Genomic DNA, 27,150 nt, shown 5'->3' on the forward strand with positions numbered 1-27,150 from the left:
AAATTAATTAATTTTAATTATTAAATATAATTAAAAATTGTTTAATTTAATTTTAATTATAAGTAAATTTCTATTAAAATGAGTATTTCTTCTTATAACCATTCTTTTTCAATGATAAAATAAGTAGTTTAATGACTATGCATGTATAAAATTATTTTATATTGTCCACTCACATGTTTGGATGAATTTTTTTGAAACAAGTTTTAGATAGAAAAAATAAGAAGAGAAAAACTAAAATTCACTTTTTCATAAAAACATTTTTGTGTCAATCTACAGACTCTGCATTCGAGGGCTAGTGAAAAGTTTTGGTCTTAATTGTTAGTGTCTAAACAAAATTATTTTAGAATTATAATTTAAAATTTTAGTTTCAATCTTAATTATGTTAAAATCAGAATTAATTTAGAACTACAAATTTTGTGTTGAAGTTATGTGAAAAATTAAGGCACAAAGTTATATTTAAATTTAGTTATAATTTTTTCTTCAGATAAAATTTAATTTAAAACAAAATTAAGTATAAATTCACGTCAAAAAATTATTCATTACACTAATATTTTAATAAGTTAAATTCTAATAATGTAATAGTTATTTTAATGCAACAATTATATATATTTGTATTAAATCAAGATTTTATTTGATTAAATTTTTCTTTCCATTCCACAAATCATTCTTGTGATTCCATTTATTTGATCAATCCCTGCCAGGCTAAATTAAATTGGAGTTTTTTCTGAAAAATTTATATATATATATATATATATATATATATATATATATAAAGACATACATGTATCCGATCTGTCCAAAAAAATTATATGATAATGCCACCTAATAGTTGCACTTGCATTAATCGAATGGCATAACTAAATCGTGTTTAGTCTTTTAAAAAAATTATAATGGGTTATTTTAATTTCTCTGACAAAAATTGCTACCAAAAATGGGCTAAATATTGGTTATTGGATGTAAAAAGCTTATATGAAATATGTCAAAATTTACAAGTATTACGAAAATAAAAACAGATAACAACAGTTACAGATTCATCTTTACGAAATGTATCATTCCTTTGAAGCACAATATAACAGCAAATGATTCTTTTTTCTATTGACATTATACAGAAATCCAGCCAGAGTCATTGAACCTAGTTTCCTGTGCAAGTGTGAGTACAGTAACTCCTTCCATTATTATGCATCCCCCTCCCCAGAAAAGAACTTACAAGAGCAAAAAAAAATAATAATAATCAAATAACCATGTACAACCTATATGTATAAGAAGACTATCTATTTGTGAAACATGTACAAAATCTGTCCTTGATGATTCCCATAAGCAAATATTGTGCATGGGAAAACATTAAATAATAAATACCAAGTTGATGCAGATCAGTTTCCAGCTGAAGAAGATCTCCTGCTCAGCGAAGGAGAAGAATTAATGATCTCTCGGCCAAGTTCCTTTATTTTGCTGAGAAGAAGCATTTGCTCAGTCTCTAGTTGGACTATATACCCTTCTTGTGTATCCTCTAGTGTTTCTAGCTCACTCAATGTGGTGGAGAGTCCTTCTAGATTTCCATCCTCTATGAAGGACCTGAACTTGATCATCATCTGTTTTATCTGATAAAGTCCAGTTTACACAATGTATTAGAATAACAGCATAATATGAAAATCATAACAATGATAACTTCACAGGATAAAAACATCTGTATTGCTCAAAACTTCATTCTTTGAGTTGAATTAGTATAGAGTCTCTTTGGATAAACTTCTCCAAAAGTACTTGAAGAAAAAAATAGAAAAGAAAATTGAAATAAACTTCTTCATAAGTTAAAATTAACTTATACATAAGTTAAAAATAAGATTTTGTAGAAGCTAATAGGAGAAATTTTCTATAAATTAATTTATTAATAAGTTCATTTTAGCTTATGGAGAAATTTATGTCATTTTTCTTTCCTATTTTTCTTTTTAAAAGTGTTTATGAAGAAGTATATCCAAAATGACCTATATCAGTATATCTAATAAAAGGTCTTCACTTTACAATAATGTATGGAGATCTCACCTGGTTAGGAATTTGGTGTAGTTTACTCAAGGAAGGTTCAGAGTCTAGACTTTGCCTCTTCTGCATCTCTGGAACTTTTCTGGTAATTTGGATGTGAATTTCACCCCTTTTCACCCCTTGGAGAGGTATCCACTTGTCGGCTGTCTGGTTTGGAGGCAACCTTTGATATTCTACAGCACATTCACCTATACTTGATGTGGGTAGTAATGCATTGTGATCCTTGACATAAAGCATTAGGGGACTTCCATCATCAGGGAATTCTAAGGTCTGGTTCCACTGAGGGTTAAGAGTTCTGTATATGACCTACAGACAATGCCACAGCTAGTAAGCATTTTGAGTTTTGCAAGAGTGAAGTAATAAAAGCTTGGAAATACAGAGGAAACACGTAATTATGAGAAAAAACAGGGCTATAACATATGAATCAAAAGTCTAGTGATTTCCCTTTAGAAAATACTGTAAAATATATTAAAGTTTGATAACATTGAGAAATTCCAAAGGAAAAAGAGAAATTAGAAAAGCCCAATAGTAAATAGTTGTATAACTTTGTAATACCTCACTTCAATATGTAGATGTAGGACAATGACAACAGTAATAGCCTTATCCTACTAATTGAATCACATAATGTCATTGGACTTGATTAAAAACCAAATTCTAACAGATATTATTTACCATGAGATTTCTTTTAATAATTTCCTCTGATGTCTTCTTAATCTCCCTCTACCCCTTTTATATGTATAATAATGTAGTACTTACGGTTTTTTTTTTTTTTTTTAAATCTTAACATTCAATTTTATGAAAAAGAAACCAAGGATGAAGTATTCCTACCTTTGTCCTTTTCTTAAAGTTTCCGTAGTGTACCCTCACATATGGATCACTTGTGCCTCTGAGATCAGCAGCAACAAGATCCCTTCCCTCTATCAGAACAAGTTCAATCCAACCATTGCCTGACCCTGACCCTGAACCCGAACCCTGTCCATTCCAAAGGAGTAAAGCAAGTTGGAATGAATATCCCAGCCATGAAAAAACATCATGAGTAAATGACTGAAAGAAACACTAATTGAAGTGATAATATGCAACTTAATATGTTTAGCCTTTTGCATCCTTTATTCATCTTGTAACTAAATGATTGAAAGAATCACCAATTTCCAAACATACCTTTGATCCTTCTTGGTCATCCGCTCTAACTGCTATTTGAAGTCTTAATTCTCCAGAACGCACTCTTTCAAGAGGGATCCATACATCCCTGACTGAGCCATCAACAAGTCCTTCCAAATTCACATGTGCACTACCAATGTTTTCATCTCCAAAAATTTCTTCAGTAAAGGCCTTTATTTTTAAGTATTCCCCACCACCAATCTCATCGAATTCAAACGTCTGATTCCAGACAGGATTTGGAGTATGAACAGTCCTTGATTTCTGGACAACCTGACAAAATTAAATAAAGCATTATCATTAACCTTGAACCTCAGCTAATCAAGTAATGAAAGAGCTGTCAGTGCCTTGCAGACATGCAATGCCACTCACCTTTCCATATTGCAATTTGATGTATGGATCAAATTTTCCAGATTTGTCTTTTGCAGCAAGATCCTTTCCTTCTACAACAGTTACACTAAGTTTCCTTCCGGTTCTTAACTGAAGATTTGGTGATCCATTAATTGACTGCTGAGAGCTGCTACTCCGGAGACTGTTCAAACTATGTGAACCATCAGAAAATTGCCACTCTTTTACTACAACGCTCACCTTCAACTGGGAAAATGATAAGGTGAAATTAATAAAATGTCTGATTCGATCCCAATCAGAAAGGTGAATCAATTATCCATTTTTAAGTACAAAATGTGACAAAAGAGCATTCTTAGCTCTAAAAACTAGTCAAAAGAAGAATAGAAGACTATGCATGTAAGAATATGATACATTTAAAGGCCAATTAATTTAGTAAGATCAAAGAACATTTTGATACAATAAACTGAAGCTGTAGAGGATAGCAGAATACTGGTACATTACAAGCATTACACCAGAAAGACTACCAAAAATGAAACTCTATCCTCCATTTGAAACAATTAAATACCAGTGTTTCAAGTTCACAAATCAACCAACGAGATTGATAGTATAATCAAGTTCATTTGACATACATGAAGAAAAATATTGAATAATTACGCAATCATATTCAGATTCTTGCTTTGTATTTTATTTAATCAAGATATATGTAAATTGTAAATAATAGGAAAGAAAAACCCCATTAGCTTTATTGAAAAGCAAATAATGATTCAGTAAGATGACCAAGGTGTCTGTATTATATTTCTTAATGAAGGAAGAGGGGTAGGAGGAACTGATTATTACATGATCAAAAAATAGTGTACCTCTCCAGAGTTGGCCCCCTCAAACGGGACAACCATTTCAATTTCATCTCCACAAAACATTGCTTGCTTTGCTATGACTCCAGAATCAGGTCCTATGGCCCACATTATTGTTGAATCATCTTCAACGTGCCTCAACTGCAGACAAAAAACTACTTGTTGGGAAGAAATAAAGGCTGGAAAAAAGAATTCATATCTGAACGTATATAATACTTATCGGTAACTGATATTTTCCTGTTGCTAGCTCAAAAAGAAGAACATCAAAGACAGTACCTTGACTTCACAACTTGCTAGATAGTCACACTTCACATTGTTGGGAAGACACTCATAAAGATTGAATCGAAGAGTTCCCGCATTATCATGTAAAACCATATTGAATGGTGCATCCCATCTGGGGGTTGAACCAAGTCTGACATCTGTTCTCCTGGTTAACTCCTCCACTTCTACCTCTACAAATGTCTCTAGGTCCTTGTGATCAAAATTGTCCTCTGAACAACCGTTGGTTGTACCATTTGGCTGCCTCCTAGATGTCTTAAAGCAACTCCTAGAAAGTTTATTTGCTGAAATCACTCTAATATATATAATGCCTCCAACTGCTTTTTTCCTTAAATCAACTGCAGGCAAAGTGAAACAACGACGCCGAGGTTCCACCATGGTTTTAACCAAGGTGTCAGTAAAAAGCTTTTCCTGCATAATATGTAAACTTTCGATCAGCATAAAACATTATAAGCTCCTGCTAAAAACGTAGAAAGTTAGAAGAAAAAAATCTCAGAATTTGTTGAGACAAAGAGCATATGATACCAAAGATCTAATTGATACTTCTATAAGAAACTGTTCTTGACGGATGAACCTATTTCAATATTATTAGTTATTAATTATTTCTTGTTGGTTTAAATTTCTGTTTAACCTACAGGGACACATCCTGCCTTATATTAAAATTTAATTAATCCCAAACTAGATTCTGTGAAAATATAAAAAAACTTCCTGCTTGATCTTCTATTCTTGATAGAATTATACGTGATTAGCAACAGGAAACTTTTTATACATATAGTCCTTATATTTGTATCATATGAACTTAAGCATCAGATTGAAATCCATTGACGCGTAGAATTAGCATCAATATCTGCTAGTCAAAATGGGTTCTTATTTCTTAAAGTTGCAGCTGAACCAAAAGCACGTACAACTTTCTACGAAGCACCAAAAATAAATGACACTAGGGAATTCAACACAAAGAAATACAATGTTGGCACTTTTCTATGAGTATAAACATTAAACTTAGCGGAAACACACCAGCCAAGAAGAAACACCAGGCCACTCAGTGGCAGGAAGTGACTGGCTTCCGCCACTTCCGAAGGCAACTCCTATTCTCAGCTCAGGAGTTGATACAAAAGAATACAGAAGTGCTTTTCCATCTAGAATTGGTGTAATAAGAAGCTGCAAAATGAATATTAATGATGATTAGCTTAAAAAAAAGAAACGACTAAACCAGTTTCTAAGTAATGAAGGAAAATCAGTGACCAGGCCGAAGAAATAAAGACTAAAAATCTAATGGAAACTTCTAAAAGGAAGAAAAAAACTGCAATAAGCTGGTAATCAAGGTTGGTAATTCTCAAGGCTACAAGTGTTAATTACATGCTTCAAAAATCAAATTAAATTTGTTTACATGTCCCTTATTTCACCTTACATTTTTTTTATTTAATCTACATTGGAGAAGAAAAAATGAAAAGGACATTGCTTTACATACATCACCCTTGATATGAAGACTGTTAATCACAATTCGAGCAGTTCCAATCAATGGCTTTGCAAGCTTAGCAAGCAACAAAATGCTCATTTCACTTGTATCCCAATCAAAACCCAGTTGCAGGAATCGCTGTAAAAGGCCAGCAGAAATGCTTGATCAAAATCTCTGATATCTAGTAAGCAGTAATATATCAATACTAAAAGGACAGCATAGAGTCATAGACCTCAAGAAAAATGAAGGACAAGGAGGCAAACTAGCTTACAAAGCAGGGGTAATACAAGCAGGAAAGTCAAATATAGTCATTTTAGGTGGCATTTGCTGAGCGGTACAAAAGGCTCATAGATCCGTCAATTATGATCTTTAATGTTTTAATTGGTAAGTAAAAGTTTAGTTTCCAAACTATGGATATAAGAAATTTCCTTGGCACTTGCTTATAAAGATCCCAAAAGCAGTGGCAATGAAAATAGTGATTGTATTTGTAGTGGTGTTGGTACAATCACATCAAGGAAAGATGAAAATAGATTTGGCCTAGAGTATGTTTCTCACATTGCTCACAGAAATGAAAATAGATAATTTTTATCCAATCCCTACCACTAGAAAACTATAAATTATGGGAAGAATAATATATATTAATTGAATATATAAAAATGCTATTTACTAATGACATTTGAAGACGAAGGAAACTAAAACCTGATCACCAATAGTTGACCACCGCATCCCTTGCAGAGCCAAGCTAGGAGGGCATGATCCTAGTGAAAACTCCTGCAGCTCAACTCTTTCCTATAAAAGAATTGCTCTAGTTCAGTACAAATCTACCAAATACTCATCCTCTATAAAGTGTTCAGGTTTTGGTAAACCAAGTAAAATTCTATCATAGAATAAAATGTGGGTTTCTTACTAGTAGTCTTGGTTTCCGGAGCTTTAAACGTTTCTAGAGACACAAAAGAAAGAAATTAAATCAGTTCATCTATCAAAATATAAAATGCATGTCTGAAGAGAGCATAACAAGTACGTATGTGAACGTATGTGTAGTGAAACTACAATAAGTAGAATCCATTTATCAACAATTTCAGCTTTGACTCTTGAATAAGGATGAAAATTTAATGAATATGGTAAATGAGAAAAGGTAGTGAAATTTCACCTCAACTATAGCAGATAGCCTTATTGAAAACTTGGGATTAAAGTAGTTGGACCAGACTTCTGTCAACAACTTATTGAGCCACTCACAGTGCTCCAATGGTGTGATGGGCTATATGAACAGGTACTTGAAGTCAACTTCAAAAAAAGTCACACTGGAAATATAAAAGGGAGGAAAGGTAGAGAAAAAGATACCGAGACATTTAGTATGATTCGCTTCCATTTCTTATCCAAGTCCTCCACAAGCAGTTTGCGTTGGTATCTCCCATACTGAAAATGAAAGAGCAGAATCTCACATTAACAACTAGTATAAGTACAGTACTTGACAAACAGCCAATTACTCACAACGCATAGATGATATTGCACGGAATTTTTTTTTCAAAAACCAAGGTATCTTCCACTGAATCAATTATGTTCGAGTTGGATAGGATTATTATAAACAGCAAAGTTTTCCTTCTGAGTATTTAATACAGTTGAATATCCAAACTCTAATATTGCACAGAATTTGAATTCAACTAAACATATTTATTGAAAAGGGTAATACAATAGAATAGGAAGCTCGAGCTTAAATACCACCTATATTACATGAATGAAGAATGCAATATATTTACAAGACAAAACTTGTGTTTTTAGTATTGTTCCCCAATTGAAATAACACATTGGGAACCTACATTTATCTTTATGCACACTTTTATTATACACATGAACTTCATCCAGGTTTTGTCCATTCATAAATTGTTGTGCAATTGTAAACTTATATAATTAGAAAAAATTAACAAACTGGCATCTCACATCTAACAAGGAACATTTCAAAGCTGAAAATGTTGGTAAATTTAATTACCCCAATTCAACAAGAACAAAAAAAACAAATAAATGCATCTTAACATGAAGCCAAATTGAGCAAGCAAGATGATCCATAACAAAGTAACTTTTGTGGAAACATACTAGGGCAAAAAGCTCAATAAAGACAAAAGAGTAAAAATGAATCAAAGTGAGGAGTGATAAACAACCTGTATAGTGGTCCACACAGCAAGTGCAAGAGGAACCCAAGTGGAGGCAGAGAAGAGCCATCTCTCAACAGCCCAAGCAATCAGAATCACAGGAATGAAAACTGGAATCCTTGGCTTCTCCTGCAAGAGATGGTTGAAGAAGTCAACTGCAGCCTCTTCAATGTTATTTGAAAGACCCCTTTTCTTCAAGCTCATTGCTTTCCTCTTTGCCAGCACCAAAAACACAAAAGGGTAGTTGCAAGATCAAATTTTTGTGATCTTGGTGTTTGGCTCTCTCAATTCCAAAGACAGTCAACGTTTCATATCCATGGCTGTAGCATGAGCAAGGTCAAAACATGAAGGGTTGTTTGCCAGAAGAGGAAAAGTCAGCTGAAAGAGGCATAAAGGGACGTTTGTGTTGGATGGAATTGAAGTGCACACAGTGAATTTGGAAGTTGGAAAGGGTAGATGCTGTTTCAAATCTGAATTCCAAAGTGGTACTCTTGTGTCCTTCATTCAGCTTCAGCCACCTTGTAATGCTTCCTGTTCCTACGTGGGTCCCATTTCCAACTTTTCTCTTCTGCATCAAATTTAATATTTCCAGCGTCACATCATTTTTGCCTCTAACTAATCTTAGGATATTAAACTGTTTAATTTGGATGTATGCATGAATTCTTGTACGGTAGTATTTTTTATCAAAAAAAAATTATTAAGGATGTTATATGTACTTTCCCAACTTTGGTAACTAATATCTGTTGGTAAGGTCACCATTTTTTTTTACACTTCTTTTCAACAACAATTTTTTTATACATTAATTTTCAATAAATTTTACAAATAAAGATTCTTTTAGCATCTGATATCGGAATCGAGACTTTTTTTTATATTATTTAAAATATATTATTGAATAATAAATATTTATTATAGATAACGACTTGAAAGAATTAATGTTAAGATTTTAATATTTAAGAATCTCAGGTTTTTAACTTTTTATTTTCACTTCAAAGGATTTCTTTCATTGTTTGACATAAATACATGAATGCAATACAAAATATTAAAAATTAAAATGGAAATATTAGTGTAAAAGTAAAACTATCAGCTATTTCAAATTAATTTTTGAAATATATATTATAAAATCCAACAATGTTTTTGTATATATCTAGTTCTTATTAAATGAAAATGCAATACATTCTTTGAATTTTCAAACATTATATATAAATAATATAATATACTTATATTCGTTATAAAGCACCTATTCTTATTTATAAATTAAAATCGTCAACTTTGAACAAGAATGTTCTCACTCTTCTCAATGTTCTCTTTATTATCTTATCTGGAAGTATATTTCAAACTACTTCTATAGTTAGTTAAAAAATCTCCCAAATATTTCAAATCACAATCCTTTTACTTTTATTTGTATATTTTAATTTTTAGTTTTTTGTTCTTTTAATTTTTTTATCTCTTTTTAAATTTCAAAAATTTTAAAAAAGTTTAATAGTTAAAATTAATTTTATATCAAAATTTAAATTATTTATTATAAATTTAAACTATATTTTAACATTAAATATGTTTCGATTTTGGTCATTGTATAAAAATTTTCTTTATTTATTTATAAAATTTGAAAGTACTGTTTTTTAATTTCTATTATATACTATGTGATTTTTATTTACTAATTATTTTTTATATGTTTATCATATAAGGTTGAGTGACCATTTTCAAGTGACGCTCCATAATGATTTATGATACAATGTTACATATGTGATGCTTCCAATTTTTTTCATAAACCTTTAAAATAAATATGTTTTTAATAAATAATAACATAAATATTATTTATTGATTTTAAAATAAATATTAAAAATAAAATATAACAGATTGAGATTTTAGAGAGTTAAAATAAAACAAAATTATAGTAACCAAAATTCCTAAATTCTAAATCTTAAATTTACAATTTTGATTATTTTTCCAAGACTAAAAATTATTATAAATTTTAGGGGATGAAAAACAAAAAAAGAATTACAATAACTAAAATTAAAATGCCTTCATTTCATATATACTAAAAATATATTTAAGTTTAAAATTCATATATTTGAATATATTTATTCATTATAAATTTTAATTATATAAAATAAAATTTTTATTTTTATTAAAAATATAAATATATATATATATATATATATATATATATATATTTATGAGAATGAATGGAATTACTTAAATAGAAAAAATAAACATAAAAATGAACAATGCCAAAACAATATATAAATTTACCTTAAATATCATTTTTTTATATATAAAACAATATAGATAATGAACAAAAAGCATCACCCAATTTGCGCCTAGATTTATTGGAGTCGTACATAATAAATCGCGTCCAACTGTTACTGTATCTAACGCGTATGGTACCATTACGTACAAAATAAAATACCCATACTTCATGCATCAAATTTAATCATCCTATTAACTAGAGTACCAATATTGATTAAATAATCAATAAATTAAAAATTTTATTCAAAATTATATTGAAATTTTGAAATTGCATTAAAAATTATAGGAAGTGTAATGTAACTAATGTTACAGTAAAAACAAATATGTTACACTTTCCAACAATAAAAAAAATATAATAGTGTAAAAAAATAAAATATATTTTTAGTTCTTTAATAAATATCCTTTTTTTACCTAAAACTTCGTTAATTTTAATATTAGTTGCTGCCCGCATATTTGCGAAGGGCAAGTGATTGTTAAGTTAATTTATTGTAAAAGTTAATTAGTTAGTTTAATTAACTTTTAAGATTTGTCGATCAAAAATTATTATACGTAGTTGTTTTAGAATAGCCAAACAGACACAGTCACCTTTAACATGGCTCCTAAAAATCCAGTTTACTCTCCAATCTAATCATATTTTGCTCTCATATAAATATGATCCTCACAGTCCAACAACAAGGAAATTATAAAAGGTAAGCTTTCACATGCAAAGTAACACATAATAGTATACAACACATAATAGTATATTAACAAAACAATTCTTCAACATAACATGTGAACAACCCAACAATGAACAACAAAACAACTTAAACAAAACTATAACATAGCAACCCAACTTGTAAATAACTCATTCACATAACAATTAACCATATGTCAACTTACAACACAAAACAACACATAGTATCATAATACATTGTCACGCATTTTAACTAAGAGATCCCTTATAATGTGGTAAGTAGTCTAAGTGACTTGATCCTACCAAATCAACTTAACAACATTATCTTTTTAGGTTTGCTAGATCAACAACAAATGTGGATATTAACCCACAACGCACTATGATTCTCAGATTTTGCCACTTAAAATAGGAAAGCCTAATATTCCTCTAAGGGATAGAACAACTTAGATGTGAGTTTACCATAGTCTTAGCATATGTAACTAAGCCTATATGAAATTAAATCATCGACTATGTTCCAAATATTGCACACTTAGTAATACTTAGTTAGGGATTTTGGTTCTTAACCTTGTACCTTACTTAATTGGTTATCACTTCTAACCTAGTATAGTTTGACCTTGCCCCCATGTGGTATCAACTAAAGATTTAGAGGACATTTAGCACTCCACTTCAAAAGACAATTATACTTAAGAAGGGTTTTTCAATAACTAGACTCTTAGAGCACCACAATATTATATTCTCACAATAAAATATTCATCTTTTAAAACAACAACTCTCCTTTAGTCCTTAGTTAACAACACAATACAACTACATGCATAAAGTATTTACAACACAACTCCATTCAACACTATATATTTTATCATTATACAACTCTACTATTAATCAATTTTCAACTTACTCAACCCAGAACAACTTCATATGAAGCAATTATCATTATAATTCAACATTCAAAATAAACTAAGTTAAAATTTTTCATTTAACATAATCACACCTAATGCCATATAGTTTGCACCTGACGTTGGTGAGGCAAAGAGTCTCTAACTCATCCACATCTAGCGTGAATGAGATAAAGAGTCTTTATGTACACCACACCTGGTGTCACAAAACTCACGTTCAACGTTATTAAAATAAAGAGTCACTAACCTAATCATGCCCAACACCGCTGATCTTAGGCCTAACATCACCAAGTTAGAGAGCTCACAAGTAAATCACACCCCCAACGCTATTCAACTCATGCTGGTGTGGACAAGTTAAAAAGCTCTCAATTGACTCACGTTCGATGCTACCAATTTCATGCTCGACGTCAATGAGACAAAGAGCTACTACCTTGCCTTATGCTCGATGCCACAAAACTATGCTCGACGTGATGACGATTTCTACACTTGGTAAATCATTATTTGACTTTAAATACTTGAAAATTAGCCTTAAACCAGCATTCAACACAAGAAAATACAACTATACATCATAATCAACTCAAATATATCATCAATTTCAACATGCAACCAACCAATAGCCCAAATCATCATTTTCCTCTCAACTTCTTCAAAAACCACCAAAAACCCAAAACATAAGGATTTTACTTCTCAATTCAACATCTCAACCACAAAATATGGATTTCAAGTTCAAATCAACAATCATAATACAACCATAATCAATCTATAAGTTTTACTTACCTCAATTTCCACACAAAAAAAAAAAGAAAGAAAAACCACAAGAAAAAGAAGAAGAAGAATTGTAACAGTAGTAGGAAAAAAAAAAGGAAGAGGAAGACCTCATGAGCTAACTTTGCACAACAATCACAACAACTCAAGCTTAAATGCTCAAGGAAGTCAACAAAAAAGTTTAACTAATTCTATAGTATCTCTCTCTAACTTTCTTAAGAAAATAAATTTATAAAGTTTAAGTCATACAAAAATCTTAAATACTATCTCCTAACTAATGAACTTTGACCTCAAGTCAAAACAAGGAGGAGGAGGACGTCACAAGCTAACTCTGCACACAATCACAACAACTCAAGCCTAAATACTCAAAGAAGTCAACAAAAGAAAAGAAATTTTAACTCTATAATTTCTCTCTCTAACTTTCTTAAAAAAAAAAAAATTTACAAAATTTAAATCTCAAGAAAATCTTAAATATTCTCTCCTAACTAATTAACTTTTACCTTAAATTAAAACAACACATAATCAACTAAATTCATAAGAATCTCTAAATCTTTAAAATTTTACAACAATTAAACAATTAATGACAAATGTAATTAAATTAATAAAATTAACACACCAATAAAATTTCACATTTTTACAACGGGACGAGACCTCCATTGGTGAAATAATTAATTTTTTAATATACAACTAAAGTAATTATTAAAAAAAAACTTCACAACTAGAAATCAATTTAAAATAAATACTGTTTTAGACATAGTACGGTCACACAATGGTAGTGTACTTGCAAGTTGTGAAAGAAACACGTACAGGCAGACAAAATATTATTTGTGGCACCTCAAAAAATATTTGCGCATATTAATTATAAATTTTAATACTAATTTGTTTTAATTATAAAAATTTTAAGATTTAATTTTAATAATTCAAGTAAATATGTTTGTATAATTTATTGTTATGAATACGTAATTATAGATTCAACCATAAAAATATCATCTTCATCTTTAATTTAGGTTTCCTCTGTATATTAAAAATTTATTTTAAAATTAATATAGAAATAATATGTAAAAATAATTTAACCCAACCATAAAAATCATTTATTACAAAATTTCTTTATTTTTGACATATTAATCTACGCACCTGTAAAACATTTTTCATTTTAATTTCTTCAAAATATATACATTGTAATTTTATTTTAAAAAAAATAATAATGTCACACACTTAACTTCATAATAATTACTTGATATTCCGATATAAAAAAACATAAATAGTTAGTTATTTTTATATGACAATAGGATTAAACATAATTATTTTATATTTTCACAAATGAAAATTTAACCATATAAAAATTAGAACTTACTTATTTTATAAAAATAAAAATATATTAAGTAATATTTTTATATAATTTTAATTCCTCAATTGAATATAATTAAAAATGGATACAGTAGATGGAGTTGGGCACAATTTTTGAAGTCAACGTGATGGTCGATTGGTCGGCCAAAGCCAATCTGTGGTTGAACATCTGACGGCTGTGATTAATTCGACAAAATCTTGAAACTATGGTGGGACCCACATACATGTTGTGTAAACGCGTGAAAGTTGGTCAAAATTATTGGGCTCCAGCATGGAAAATACTTTTCAAACTATGTTAAAAAAAATGCTATTTAAAATTCACCTACTTATCTTGACTTAGAAATTATAGATTAAAAAATATTAACATCGGTCTTCAAAATTAGTTATAAATATCATTTTTATATGCATGGCAATAAGTATGTTTGCTCGTGTACAAAATGAAATAAAATAAAATATAAGTTTATTCTTAACACATTTTCGATAGAAACAATTTATTTGAGTTGCTTCATATATTGAAAAATAAAAAAGTGGTCCCTAGTATATTATGTCAGCATTAAGTAACTCAAACAGAAATTTACTCAAATGATAAGAAATTTTAAGAAATTCAACTTTTAGAATTTCTTTTTCAAATTATTTATGAACTAAATTAAAATTTTTATTAAAAAGGACAATTACACTATAATAAAAAAAATTATGAGAAAAAATTTACAATAAGTAGATATTAAAAATAAAATAAAGCAATAGTAAATACATAAGTTATTTTTAAATTTTTAATTTTTAAATTTTTAATTTTTAATTTTTAATTTTTAATTTTTAATTTTTAATTTTTAATTTTTAATTTTTATTTCTTTAACCCAACGTCTCTTCTTCTTCTTCCTGAGATGTTTTTTTTCCTTTTTCTTCACCTTTCCTTTTCTTCAACTCCTCTTTCAAACTCCTGTCGTCGTCGCCGCGCGCCCTAGGTCTAGGCAGAACGTCCACCCGCTCGCAAAGCTCAGGAACGTCCACCTGCGATAGAACGTCCACCCGCGCCTCCACCGTCCACCCGCGCGCCTTCGCCGTTCAACCACGTGCCTCCACCGTCCAATCACGTGCCTCTACCGTCCAATCACGCGCTTCCGCTGTCCAACCGCGCGCCTCCACCATCCAACCTCGCGCCTCCGCCATCCAACCACCGCCTCACCATCGTGCCTCCTTCCGTTCACAAAGGTAAGGAACTATTGTTTCACTAAGCAACTCTCTCTTTTGCAAGAAATTCTTGCTACCACGTCACACCTCTCCAGTGGTAAGAAACTAAGGTTGGAGTTACTTGATGGGCTAAGCAACTCCCATTAAAGTTGTCCTTAGAATCTATAAGTAATCAAAGGTGGATTGTCCTTTCTTAAGTTTGAACCAAATATTTTTCTATACATAAAATTAGGATTTATTTGTTAAAAGGCTTATCTTATTGTCACTCAGATTAATTACTAGTTGGTTTAATTATGCATACCTAAAATTAACAATAATTTACTAAAAAATATTGATTATATTTTTATATTTATGATAAAATAAATATTTTTATAACACTATAATCTTTTTTAGATTCTCAAAATCAATATTAAAGGCAAACATTAATATTTTTTAGATTCTCGTAGTGTATTGAGTTTAAAAAAGTTGATTCAACTACGACTAGTGTAACTTTTGTTAATTTGAAAACATAAATATAATAAGTGATGTTAAAATTAACCATTTAAACTCAAGTTAATAATCTAATAATTAGAGAAAAATAATTTCATTTCATAATCACCTCTTTAAGTTTAATTTGTTAATTTTTATTATGTAATACATATGATACAACACATAAAATTAGATATATACATAATGTCGATTAATACTTTTTTATTCATAAAAATGATAATTTATAATCTTGTTCATATTATCTTAGTTCTCAACAATTTGGTTGACCCTAGTAATTAATATATCAATTAAGACTTAAATTAATAATTCTATAATTAAAGATGAAATTCTTTTACACTCATCTCTTTAATTTCAGTTTTTTTAATTTGTAATTCTTTTATTATGTAATTCAAATAATCGATAACGATTTAGAAACATTATTATATTTTTTTAGTGCAATGTGAATATATTACGTCACATATCATTTATAATTGTTATCGGAGACAAGTATTAAAACGTGAATTTACTTCGGTTATATTTAATTGAAAAAAATATAGTTGAAATGAAAAGTTTTAGTAAAAATAACGAATCAAATTTTTGAACAAAAATTAGTTATCAATAAAAATAATAAATATTTTATAGTTTATAATGTAATTATAAAAAAAATACATAAAATCCGACATGACTCATTTACACTGCTATCTAATATAACTGACCCAAAAGATAAATAAAAAATTGCGTTTAAAAAAAAGAAGGTCTCCCGAAAATACAATGCGACAGAAAAGTAAAAAAGACAAAGGAAAAAAAGCCAATTTAAAGATTATTTGTGATTATGAAAAATCAATTTGACGACAAAACTTTTGTCTTTGAATTGGAATTTGAAAGAATATTCCAAAATTCTACGTTGGTATATCAGACCTATGAATTGAATATGTTATTGATGGCTTGTGACAGTTGAACGATGAAGACCATTTCTTAATTTCTTATTTTGTACTGCAGATGACGAAAATAGACAAGTCCCAAATATTAAGTGCATGTCCTTGGTAGAGCTTGACCAAAAATTTTGGAAGGGTCAAAATAATTAAGAGTATAATGTTTAAATTAAATAAAATTAGTTTTATACTATTTTTATAAGTATTTTAAGAATTTAATTATATTATTTAAATATTAATCAAAAAACATATATAAAAAATGAGTTTAGAGTCTTTTGCATATTTTGTTTAGAATTTTTTTAGATGGGATGCATGTGAGTTTATGATTTTTATTTGTTTTTGGGATTTACAAATGAGTTTAGGATGGTTTGGAGCTTATTAGATATGTTTTTGAGGAGTTCATGTTCGTAACCCCATGTTTGAGAGTCATCATGGAGATGACTAGGTGGTATTGGCATTGATAGGGGTCAAAAATTGTTGCAAGCGTTCCTCAATGAAACTATATAATACTCTTGTACACACACACATATATATATATATACACACACAATAATCTCAAATTGAAAATGTAAATCCTAAGTTACCGGTTAACTAACTACAATTTACAAGATATATCATAGTGGCCCAATCAATACCATCATCCTCCAACATAACTCTTAAAAAGTGTCCATCCTTTAGGCTATTCCTACCTTACTCTCATAATAAGTATGATTGTCATAGTCCAACCACAAAAAAATATAAGGGTAAACTTGAATTTAAAAGAAGACAAAATAATATAGAAGTAATGAATAAACTACACAACAACTTCAAAAATGCAGTTTAACAACATCTTAAACTCAACTTAACAATAATTATCAACGAGCTTAGCATATGTGTACAAATTTACAATAAGGTAGTTTCTTAACTTACAATATAGTTTACTAACACAATTCAACATCAACTCGGCAACTAACATCTTCACAATATAATAACACAGATGTCATAATACGATAACAATATCAAAATCTAACACAAGTCAACATAACAACACAACAACATGATGCGTCATCACGTATTTCAAATAAGAGATCTCTTACAACATAAGGAGAAAGTCTAGGTGACTTGACCCTACCGAACCAACTTACTAATGTGATTTCTTTAGGCTTGTTAGATCAATAACAAATTTAGATATCAACCCACAACACATGATTTCTCGGATTCTGCCACTTAAATTAGGGAAGTTCAATATTCTTGTCAAGGATAAAACAACTTTAGTGTGAGCCTACCATAGTCTTAACATACATAACTAAGCTTATATGAAATTAGTATGTCGACTACCCTCCAAATATTGTGCCTTTTTTAGTATTTAGTTAGAGATTTTGGTCCTTAACCTTGTACTTTACTCGGTTCTAAAATAGTATGATTCGACCTTGCCCCTGTCGCCACCGGCCCGAAACGGGCTTTCGGCATTCGCGAAGGATGGTTGGACTCTTTTATTTGTTTAAAAATATGGATTGCTAGAATGACTTATTCTCAAACTGAGACCTTGTCAAACGAGCAATTTTATTAAAAGGCTCACCAATCCATGTTAATCCCAAGCGGGACCCTCCATGGATTAGCGGTTTTCATAAAAAGGAAGGGTTCATGGAGTCGCCACCAATGTTTTACTCAAAACATTGGAAAAAGAAGTTTAAGGCAATCGATTCAAAAATCGACTTCGGCCATGACAACCAGAGTCGGGTAAGGGAGTCGGTTACGCGTGGGGAAGGTGTTAGCACCCCACAGCGCCCCTTTCGGGTTCCCTATGACAGATTATTTCTAAAAATAATAGTGCGAAATTACTAAATTACCCCTATTTATTCTAAACAATTATAACTTAACTATCTACATGATGACAGTTAAATATACACACAGAAAGCAGTAAAAGGAAGGTCTTAAGAAGAAACCTTTGAAGCGTGCTTTTATATTCAAGTAAAACTGGGAAGCTTTTTGGCGTTCCCTCGCTCTACAAGCCCGCTCGCTCCCTCCTAGAAAATTTTAACTATGGAAATCCGGAGGATTTCCCTTCGACTCAGTTCGAGACTCAAGCAAAAAGCTCAGAACTCGAGAACTTTGTCGGATCAACTCTCCGAGTGATTTCTAGGCAGAGCACTGCTCAAAAAAACCCAGAATACTCAAGAAGAGGGTTAAAACTCAGTGTAAAAGTGTCGAATGACGTCCAATTGACGTCATATTTATAGGGATGAGGCGCAATACGGCCTCTGGGGGTCAATACGGTCCGTATTGAAGTTTTGAACTACAATACGGCCGTATTGAATTCAGTACGGCCGTATTGAAGTTCAAAAAACCTCAATACGGCCGTATTGAGTTCAGTGCAGCCGTATTGAAGTTCAGTGCAGCCGTATTGAGTTCAGTGCAGCCGTATTGAAGTTCAGAAACTTCAATATGGCCGTATTGAGTTCAGTGCGGCCGTATTGTAGTTTAAAATGTTCAATACGGCCGTACTGAACTTTTGGGAGGCCGTATTGGGCTTCATTCCCTCCACTTTCTTATTTTTTGCTACTTTAAGACCTCTAAACCTACAGATTGTCATCCCACGGTCTTCTAAGAGTCCCTTTGGCTGACTTTCCTTTGATCTTCGAGAGTCTTCGAGTCTTATTTCCGACCCGGACAATTTTAGGGGTCTACAGCTGCCCCCCCTTTACTTAGTCAAACGGCCTTTTAGTGTACCGTTTGATAAGTAAAGGAGTTGACCCAATTGTCCGGGGAAAAGGCCATCCTTCCGACTTGTAGTATCTTCAGGTGGGAAAATTGTTGAGTAGCTTCTCCAGGTTGAGTTTGCCCTCTCCAGGGTGAGTATTAGTCGTCGCCTCTCCAGGCTCATGCATACCTCGGTGCTCTCGACAACTGGGTAGCTGAGTACCGCCTCTCCAGGCTTGTGCATACCTCGGTGCTCTCGACAACTGGGTAGCTGAGTACCGCCTCTCCAGGCTTGTGCATACCTCGGTGCTCTCGACAACTGGGTAGCTGAGTACCGCCTCTCCAGGCTTGTGCATACCTCGGTGTTCTCGACAACTGGGTAGCTGAGTATTGCCTCTCCAGGCTTGTGCATACCTCGGTGCTCTCGACAACTGGGTAGCTGAGTACCGCCTCTCCAGGCTTGTGCATACCTCGGTGCTCTCGACAACTGGGTAGCTGAGTACCGCCTCTCCAGGCTTGTGCATACCTCGGTGTTCTCGACAACTGGGTAGCTGAGTACCGCCTCTCCAGGCTTGTGCATACCTCGGTGCTCTCGACAACTGGGTAGCTGAGTACCGCCTCTCCAGGCTTGTGCATACCTCGGTGCTCTCGACAACTGGGTAGCTGAGTACCGCCTCTCCAAGCTTGTGCATACCTCGGTGCTCTCGACAACTGGGTAGCTGAGTACCGCCTCTCCAGGCTTGTGCATACCTCGGTGCTCTCGACAACTGGGTAGCTGAGTATTGCCTCTTAGGCTTTGAGATGATTTTATCTCCACAGTCCACGATGCTGCTTCGATGGTTTGATTTTGATTTTGGTGCCGCTGAGGGCTGGATAACGCAGGGATCCGTCTAGGGGATGTGCAGTTACTCATAGGTTCTTGTGTCCCAACTTTCCTTTGCATAGTTGGTGCCCATTGAGGAATTTCTGTTTCCCTGGGGTGTAGACACGAATGATGCTCTTTCTGATGTGAGCGGTGCCTTATGATTGGCTGTCGTCCTTTCGACGTTGTGGAGTATCCCGGTTATCCTTATTCGGGTGACTCTTTTTTGATTTTTTTGATTTTTGTTGCCTCTGTGTAGGCTGTTATCCGCTGGGGGATTTTGTCGTTGATTTTGATTAGCCTCTTCTGTTAGGCATATCATCTTGATGTTCAATGATTGGCTGAAAAGCCAAATTCCGCTTGGGGAATTGTTATTGATCTTTTGGATTTTTGCTTTTTGTAGGAATGCCTCTGTGTAGGCGACTGGGGATTTGAAGTTCTTATGTATCCCAGAGTATTATTTAGAAAGCCTCTTCAGGCTTAGCTTCACTCTTCGTTTGAGTTGGAAAGCTATCTTCCACTGAGGAAGTTTAGGTCCTTTGACTTGGATATTTTGTTTGGATCATGCTTCCGTTGGGGAATTTCGATGATCTGGTTTGGATAGCTTTCTCTGGGAAATTTGGCCCGTGAGTGGAAGCTGAGATATCTCTGGGGAGTATTATTTCGGCGAGCCTCTCCAGGCTCAATTATTCTGAGAGAGTATTATTTCGGCAAGCCTCTCCAGGCTCAGTTATTCTGAGAGAGTATTATTTCGGCGAGCCTCTCCAGGCTCAGTTATTCTAAGAGAGTATTATTTCGGCGAGCCTCTCCAGGCTCAATTATTCTGAGAGAGTATTATTTCGGCGAGCCTCTCCAGGCTCAATTATTTTGTAGGAGTATTATTTCGGCAAGCCTCTCCAGGCTCAGTTATTCTGAGAGAGTATTATTTCGGCGAGCCTCTCCAGGCTCAGTTATTCTGAGAGAGTATTATTTCGGCGAGCCTCTCCAGGCTCAATTATTCTGAGAGAGTATTATTTCGGCAAGCCTCTCCAGGCTCAGTTATTCTGAGAGTATTATTTCGGCAAGCCTCTCCAGGCTCAGTTATTCTGAGAGTATTATTTCGGCAAGCCTCTCCAGGCTCAGTTATTCTGTATGAGTATTATTTCGGCAAGCCTCTCCAGGCTCAGTTATTCTGTACGAGTATTATTTCGGCAAGCCTCTCCAGGCTCAGTTATTCTGTATGATTTGTTGGATTTTCTGTATTTTGCCTTTTTTGTCGATTTTGGCTTTTTCTGTGTTTTTGCCTTTTTTGTTGATTTCAGCTTTTTCTGTATTTTTTGTTGATTTTGGCTTTTTCTGTATTTTTGCCTTTTTTGTTGGTTTTGGCTTTTTCTGTACAGAAATGTCTCTGGGGAGTATTATTTTGGCAAGCCTCTTCAGGCTCAGTTATTCTGTATGATTTGGGGAGTATTATTTCGGCAAGCCTCTCCAGGCTCAATTATTCTGTATGACGAGGGAGTATTATTTCGGCGAGCCTCTCCAGGCTCAATTATTCTGTACGTTTTATTGATTTTCTGAATTTCTGCATTTTGTTTGCCGCTGTCATACACAAGCAATTTTTCTATTTTTTCTATTTTATGCAATTGCCTCATGAAGAGGTCTTTGAAAATTTCTTTGTGGCTAATACGGCCATATCCATTTCAGTACGCCCGTATTGAGTTGAAAATTTGTTCATAACCCTATTTTTAGTACGGGTGTACTGAACATGGTACGGGCGCATTGTTTTTTCTGAAGTTTGATTTTTTTTATTTTTGGTTTTTTCAATAAACAGAGAATAAGTGATCTTCCAGTACACCTATCATCTGTATGCATGTATGCGGTATGATGCACCTAATTCTATTTGATTCATTTTTCAAAAGAATTAACCGATGCGTTTTTCTGTTTGAATTTTGCCATTCCTCCAGACGGGCTGTGCGCTGCCGATTTCTGTAACCGAGGAATGATGCGTGTTATGGGCGTCACCAACCCAGTGATTCTTCCCTTCCTTTAGAAGACATGTCAACCCTCCTATTGACCACTATATCTCCATGTTTCCACTAGATTATCCTAAAATCGCTTGGGACAAGAGAGAAAAGAAAGGAAAGGTATATATTTTTTGAAAGTTTGTGTTTTAGAGGGGTTTTTATTTTCATTTTGAAAAATGGTTTTTGTAAGAATGGCTGGCCAAGGTAGGCTTATTGTGTCTAGGCTTGTTTGTTTAAGCATTTATGAAGTTAATCAAATCTTGTTATTGACGTTGTGATTTGACAACTTAGATAACTTCCCTTGAACCTTTCTTTTTGAATTCAGTTCATGGTACCATCATGGATTTATTTTCGTTTTTTGATTGTCCTTATTTTTGCCTAAAACACCCTTTTGTGGCGTTTTAACGGACTTTTGTTTTTGTTCATTTTTGCAACCCTAACTTTTGCCTAGGTCACCCTTTCGTGGGATTCCTAGCGGGTCTTTTGCTCTTATTTTTGCGCAGCCCCCTTTTTGGGTTTCCTGCCGAGCTTTCTTTTATTTTAAAAGATTTCTTTTTATCCATGATGGCACTTGTCAAGGCCAAGGGAAGGTGCTCCAAGTTGTCACACACACTTCCACATAAAAATGATGTGGGTTTATTGTTATTAAGACAATTTTAACCTCATTCATGCTTATTCAAACAGGGTTAAAATAATGTGGTCTAGAGATTTATTGCAAGCAAGAAAAGAAGCAATAAGAAATAATATAAAGAATGATTTTATTATAATCATAGTGGAAACATGTGCCCTATCGAGGCTCGGGGGTCGGGCTGTCCCCGAGGAGTAATCTCTAATAGTCATCAGGTCTATACATCCCTATTGGAAGGAGAAGCGCACTTGATGACGACGACCGGCCTTGACGCTTGTGAACCGGCCTTCCTAAAGATCTGGCTTAAAGAACGTCGAGAAGGATCTTGATTCCTCTTCGTCCTTTGATCTTTATTAGGGTTGTATCCTAACCCTTGTTTCCCCGGATTATCCTTGATAGTGGGTAGCTCGGGAATTCCTTGGGAGTCCTTGCCAAGTCCTTGTCCGGGCAAGTATCCGTTCTTGGTGAGCATGGAGGCTACCTTCTTCATTTCGCGGGGAAACGTTTCGACATTGGCAATTTCCAATGCTTGGAAGGCGGTTTCTAAAGCTTCCTCCGCTGTATCCACATAAGGTATGGCAGATGGCTTGCTGATGAGTATGTCATCTTCAGCTTGTACGGTCACCAGCTTGTCACCCACTATGAACTTGACTTTCTGGTGGAGCGTAGAGGGTACAGCTTTCGCATCATGAATCCAAGGTCGGCCGAGGAGACAGCTGTATGCGGGAGTAATGTCCATCACTTGAAATTCGACGTTGAAGATGGTGGGCCCAATTTGGATTGGGAGATTGACTTCTCCCACCACTTCTCTTTTAGAACCGTCGAAAGCTCGGACGATCATGTTGCTCGGGCGCATTTGGACTCCCTTGATTGCCACTTGCTCGAGCGTTCTTTTTGGCATCACATTCAAGGAAGATCCGTTGTCTACCAAGACTTTTGCGATGTGATACTCCTTGCACTTTACAGAGATGTGCAAGGGCTTGTTGTGATTTGGTCCCTCGGCGGGGATCTCTTCATCGGTGAAAGTGAGGTGATCATTAGCCGTGATGTGACTAACAATCCCCTCAAACTTGTCTTGGGAGATGGTATGCGACACATATGCCTCGTTCAAGACTTTCAACAGAGCTTGTCGATGCGGTTCGGAGCTTAGGATCAACGACAATAGGGTAATCTTTGCGGGCGTCCTATGAAGTTGATCCACGATGAAGTACTCGCTCTGTCGAATAAACTTTAACAGCTCGTCTGTCTCCTCCTCGGATTCTTTTTCCTCGGTTTTCTTTTCTTCTTTTTCTTTATTCTTGGGGGCTTTATCATGAAGATCTTCGGGAGTGTAGATCCTGCCACTCCTAGTCATGCCCCCAAGTCCAGCGATGTTGGAAATATCGCTGTCGGCAGAAGAATGGATGTCGTATATCCATGGCACAGCCTTATTTGATTCGTAGGGAAAAGGCCTTGGAGCGGTGATCCTTAACGGTGTCGGACCTTCCCCTTTATTCGTCTTGATTACCAACAACGGAGTTGATGTGCGTTCACTTGGCGCGGTTGTTGGCTTACACTTAATAACAAATGGCGTGCGATCCATTCTGAACATACGCATCGATTGATCCTTTCTTTTTATTAATGTTTTTAATGGATTACTAGGAGAGATGTATGAAATGAATGACTCCTAGATCCCTCCATAATCTATATGCATGATATGAGATGATGATGTTGAATATGCATGCATTGTGTTTATTGAACTAAGCATTATCATGTTTTCGGGATGTCCCTAAGATGATGCATGATATTGCTTGGTTTTGGGTAAATATCATTTTTCTTTGTTTTTTGAATATATATATTTTTTTTGTATTTTTAGGGTGAAAAGGGAAACTACCTATATGAATGTGATGAAGGTAGATGTTAACACCATGTAATGGAAGATTCTTATTTCTATTTATTCTTATTATTTAAAAAGGAATGTTGTATGTTTAAAAGGTGCAATGTATGCTCATACAATGTCACATAAAAATGCACAAACAATTCACTCATCCACGAACAGTCACGAGCGAATCACGAGGTAGGGGTATCCTGCAGAAAAGTGCATATTCAAGGTGGTTCTAACTGTTCTCACCGGTCTGAGGCCCCCAAGGTGCCCCCATTATAGGGACCCAATTCCTCTCGTCGTAAGTCGATGGAAAGCTCCAACGCACTGTCGGACTTGAGTTCATGGTTATCACCTTGAGTGATGTTTTCCGACAACGGTCTACGGGCACCTATAGACCCATTCGACAACCGGCCGTACTAACATCCACTCCCTATGGCTTACCACTCATGCCCCCGGGTATAGAGGGAACTGTTGTGTGCAAAGGTTCGTGTGCAGTTTGTATTTCAAACAATTGCGGAAAATTAAACAAACAACAGTTATTAAAGCCAAATAAATAAAGCATGTTATCATACAAATAAGGGGTAATAAAGTAATTTTAACTATTATTTGTTAAAAATAATCTGTCACTAAATGGGACTGACTCTCGAGGCTTCCCCAGTGGAGTCGCCATCGGCCCGAAACGGGCTTTCGGCATTCGCGAAGGATGGTTGGACTCTTTTATTTGTTTAAAAATATGGATTGCTAGAATGACTTATTCTCAAACTGAGACCTTGTCAAACGAGCAATTTTATTAAAAGGCTCACCAATCCATGTTAATCCCAAGCGGGACCCTCCATGGATTAGCGGTTTTCATAAAAAGGAAGGGTTCATGGAGTCGCCACCAATGTTTTACTCAAAACATTGGAAAAAGAAGTTTAAGGCAATCGATTCAAAAATCGACTTCGGCCATGACAACCAGAGTCGGGTAAGGGAGTCGGTTACGCGTGGGGAAGGTGTTAGCACCCCACAGCGCCCCTTTCGGGTTCCCTATGACAGATTATTTCTAAAAATAATAGTGCGAAATTACTAAATTACCCCTATTTATTCTAAACAATTATAACTTAACTATCTACATGATGACAGTTAAATATACACACAGAAAGCAGTAAAAGGAAGGTCTTAAGAAGAAACTTTTGAAGCGTGCTTTTATATTCAAGTAAAACTGGGAAGCTTTTTGGCGTTCCCTCGCTCTACAAGCCCGCTCGCTCCCTCCTAGAAAATTTTAACTATGGAAATCCGGAGGATTTCCCTTCGACTCAGTTCGAGACTCAAGCAAAAAGCTCAGAACTCGAGAACTTTGTCGGATCAACTCTCCGAGTGATTTCTAGGCAGAGCACTGCTCAAAAAAACCCAGAATACTCAAGAAGAGGGTTAAAACTCAGTGTAAAAGTGTCGAATGACGTCCAATTGACGTCATATTTATAGGGATGAGGCGCAATACGGCCTCTGGGGGTCAATACGGTCCGTATTGAAGTTTTGAACTACAATACGGCCGTATTGAATTCAGTACGGCCGTATTGAAGTTCAAAAAACCTCAATACGGCCGTATTGAGTTCAGTGCAGCCGTATTGAAGTTCAGTGCAGCCGTATTGAGTTCAGTGCAGCCGTATTGAAGTTCAGAAACTTCAATACGGCCGTATTGAGTTCAGTGCGGCCGTATTGTAGTTTAAAATGTTCAATACGGCCGTACTGAACTTTTGGGAGGCCGTATTGGGCTTCATTCCCTCCACTTTCTTATTTTTTGCTACTCTAAGACCTCTAAACCTACAGATTGTCATCCCACGGTCTTCTAAGAGTCCCTTTGGCTGACTTTCCTTTGATCTTCGAGAGTCTTCGAGTCTTATTTCCGACCCGGACAATTTTAGGGGTCTACAGCCCCCACATAATATCAACTAAGGACCTAGATGAGATTCAACACTCCACTTCAATAGACAATTATACTCAAGAAGTAACATGAGACTCTTAGAGCAATGCAACACTCTATTTTCATAATGGGATATTCATCTTTTAAAACAACACCTTTCATTTAGTCCTAAGTTAATCAATACAGCTCAACTACATGCATCAAGCATTCACAACACAATTACTTTCAACACTACACTTCATACATCTCTACTACAATTCAACTTTCATTCATAATCAACTTAAACTTTAAGCAACTTAAGTATCATTATACATCATTCTAGATCAATGCATAGTGAGCTATAGTCATATAACAACATAAATCATGTGAGTAATACAATCTAGTAATCACATGTTCAACACTTAGTCAAATAAACAACAAACAGT

At 34.0% G+C, this 27,150-nt stretch overlaps 1 protein-coding gene across 2 annotated transcripts; it reads right to left on the minus strand.

Annotated features, from left to right (window-relative positions):
* Positions 1-1,070: 1,070 nt before the first annotated feature.
* Positions 1,071-8,786, minus strand: ATSYTF (C2 domain-containing protein). Of its 2 annotated transcripts, XM_083072982.1 has the most exons (14): positions 8,280-8,786; positions 7,465-7,539; positions 7,274-7,381; positions 7,031-7,063; positions 6,823-6,912; positions 6,136-6,261; positions 5,682-5,825; positions 4,665-5,078; positions 4,395-4,529; positions 3,562-3,783; positions 3,193-3,462; positions 2,863-3,006; positions 2,038-2,340; positions 1,071-1,598 (listed from the first exon to the last, which is right to left on the minus strand). In XM_083072982.1, exons 1-14 carry the CDS (start codon positions 8,472-8,474, stop codon positions 1,371-1,373), a joined length of 2,487 nt encoding a protein of 828 aa, XP_082929108.1. In that variant the 5' UTR covers positions 8,475-8,786; the 3' UTR covers positions 1,071-1,370. The 2 variants fall into 2 exon arrangements, with proteins under 2 accessions (XP_082929108.1, XP_082929110.1); XM_083072984.1 differs by lacking the exon at positions 5,682-5,825.
* Between the last annotated feature and the right edge of the window lie 18,364 nt (positions 8,787-27,150).

Source organism: Cajanus cajan, chromosome 1 (genome assembly GCF_000230855.2).
Source record: "Cajanus cajan strain Asha chromosome 1, NIPB_CcT2T_4, whole genome shotgun sequence".
NCBI classification, from domain to species: domain Eukaryota; kingdom Viridiplantae; phylum Streptophyta; class Magnoliopsida; order Fabales; family Fabaceae; genus Cajanus; species Cajanus cajan.

What these genes read in the sequence shown, in the direction of transcription:
- ATSYTF (XM_083072982.1), bottom strand. Translation starts at nt 8,474, where the DNA reads ATGAGCTTGAAGAAAAGGGGTCTTTCAAATAACATTGAAGAGGCTGCA. An exon ending in CTGGTGTTTCTTCTTGGCTG is followed by an intron (nt 5,079 to 5,681) that starts GTGTGTTTCCGC and finishes CATATTATGCAG; the next exon opens with GAAAAGCTTTTTACTGACAC. An exon ending in ATGACCAAGAAGGATCAAAG is followed by an intron (nt 3,007 to 3,192) that starts GTATGTTTGGAA and finishes TGGAATGGACAG; the next exon opens with GGTTCGGGTTCAGGGTCAGG.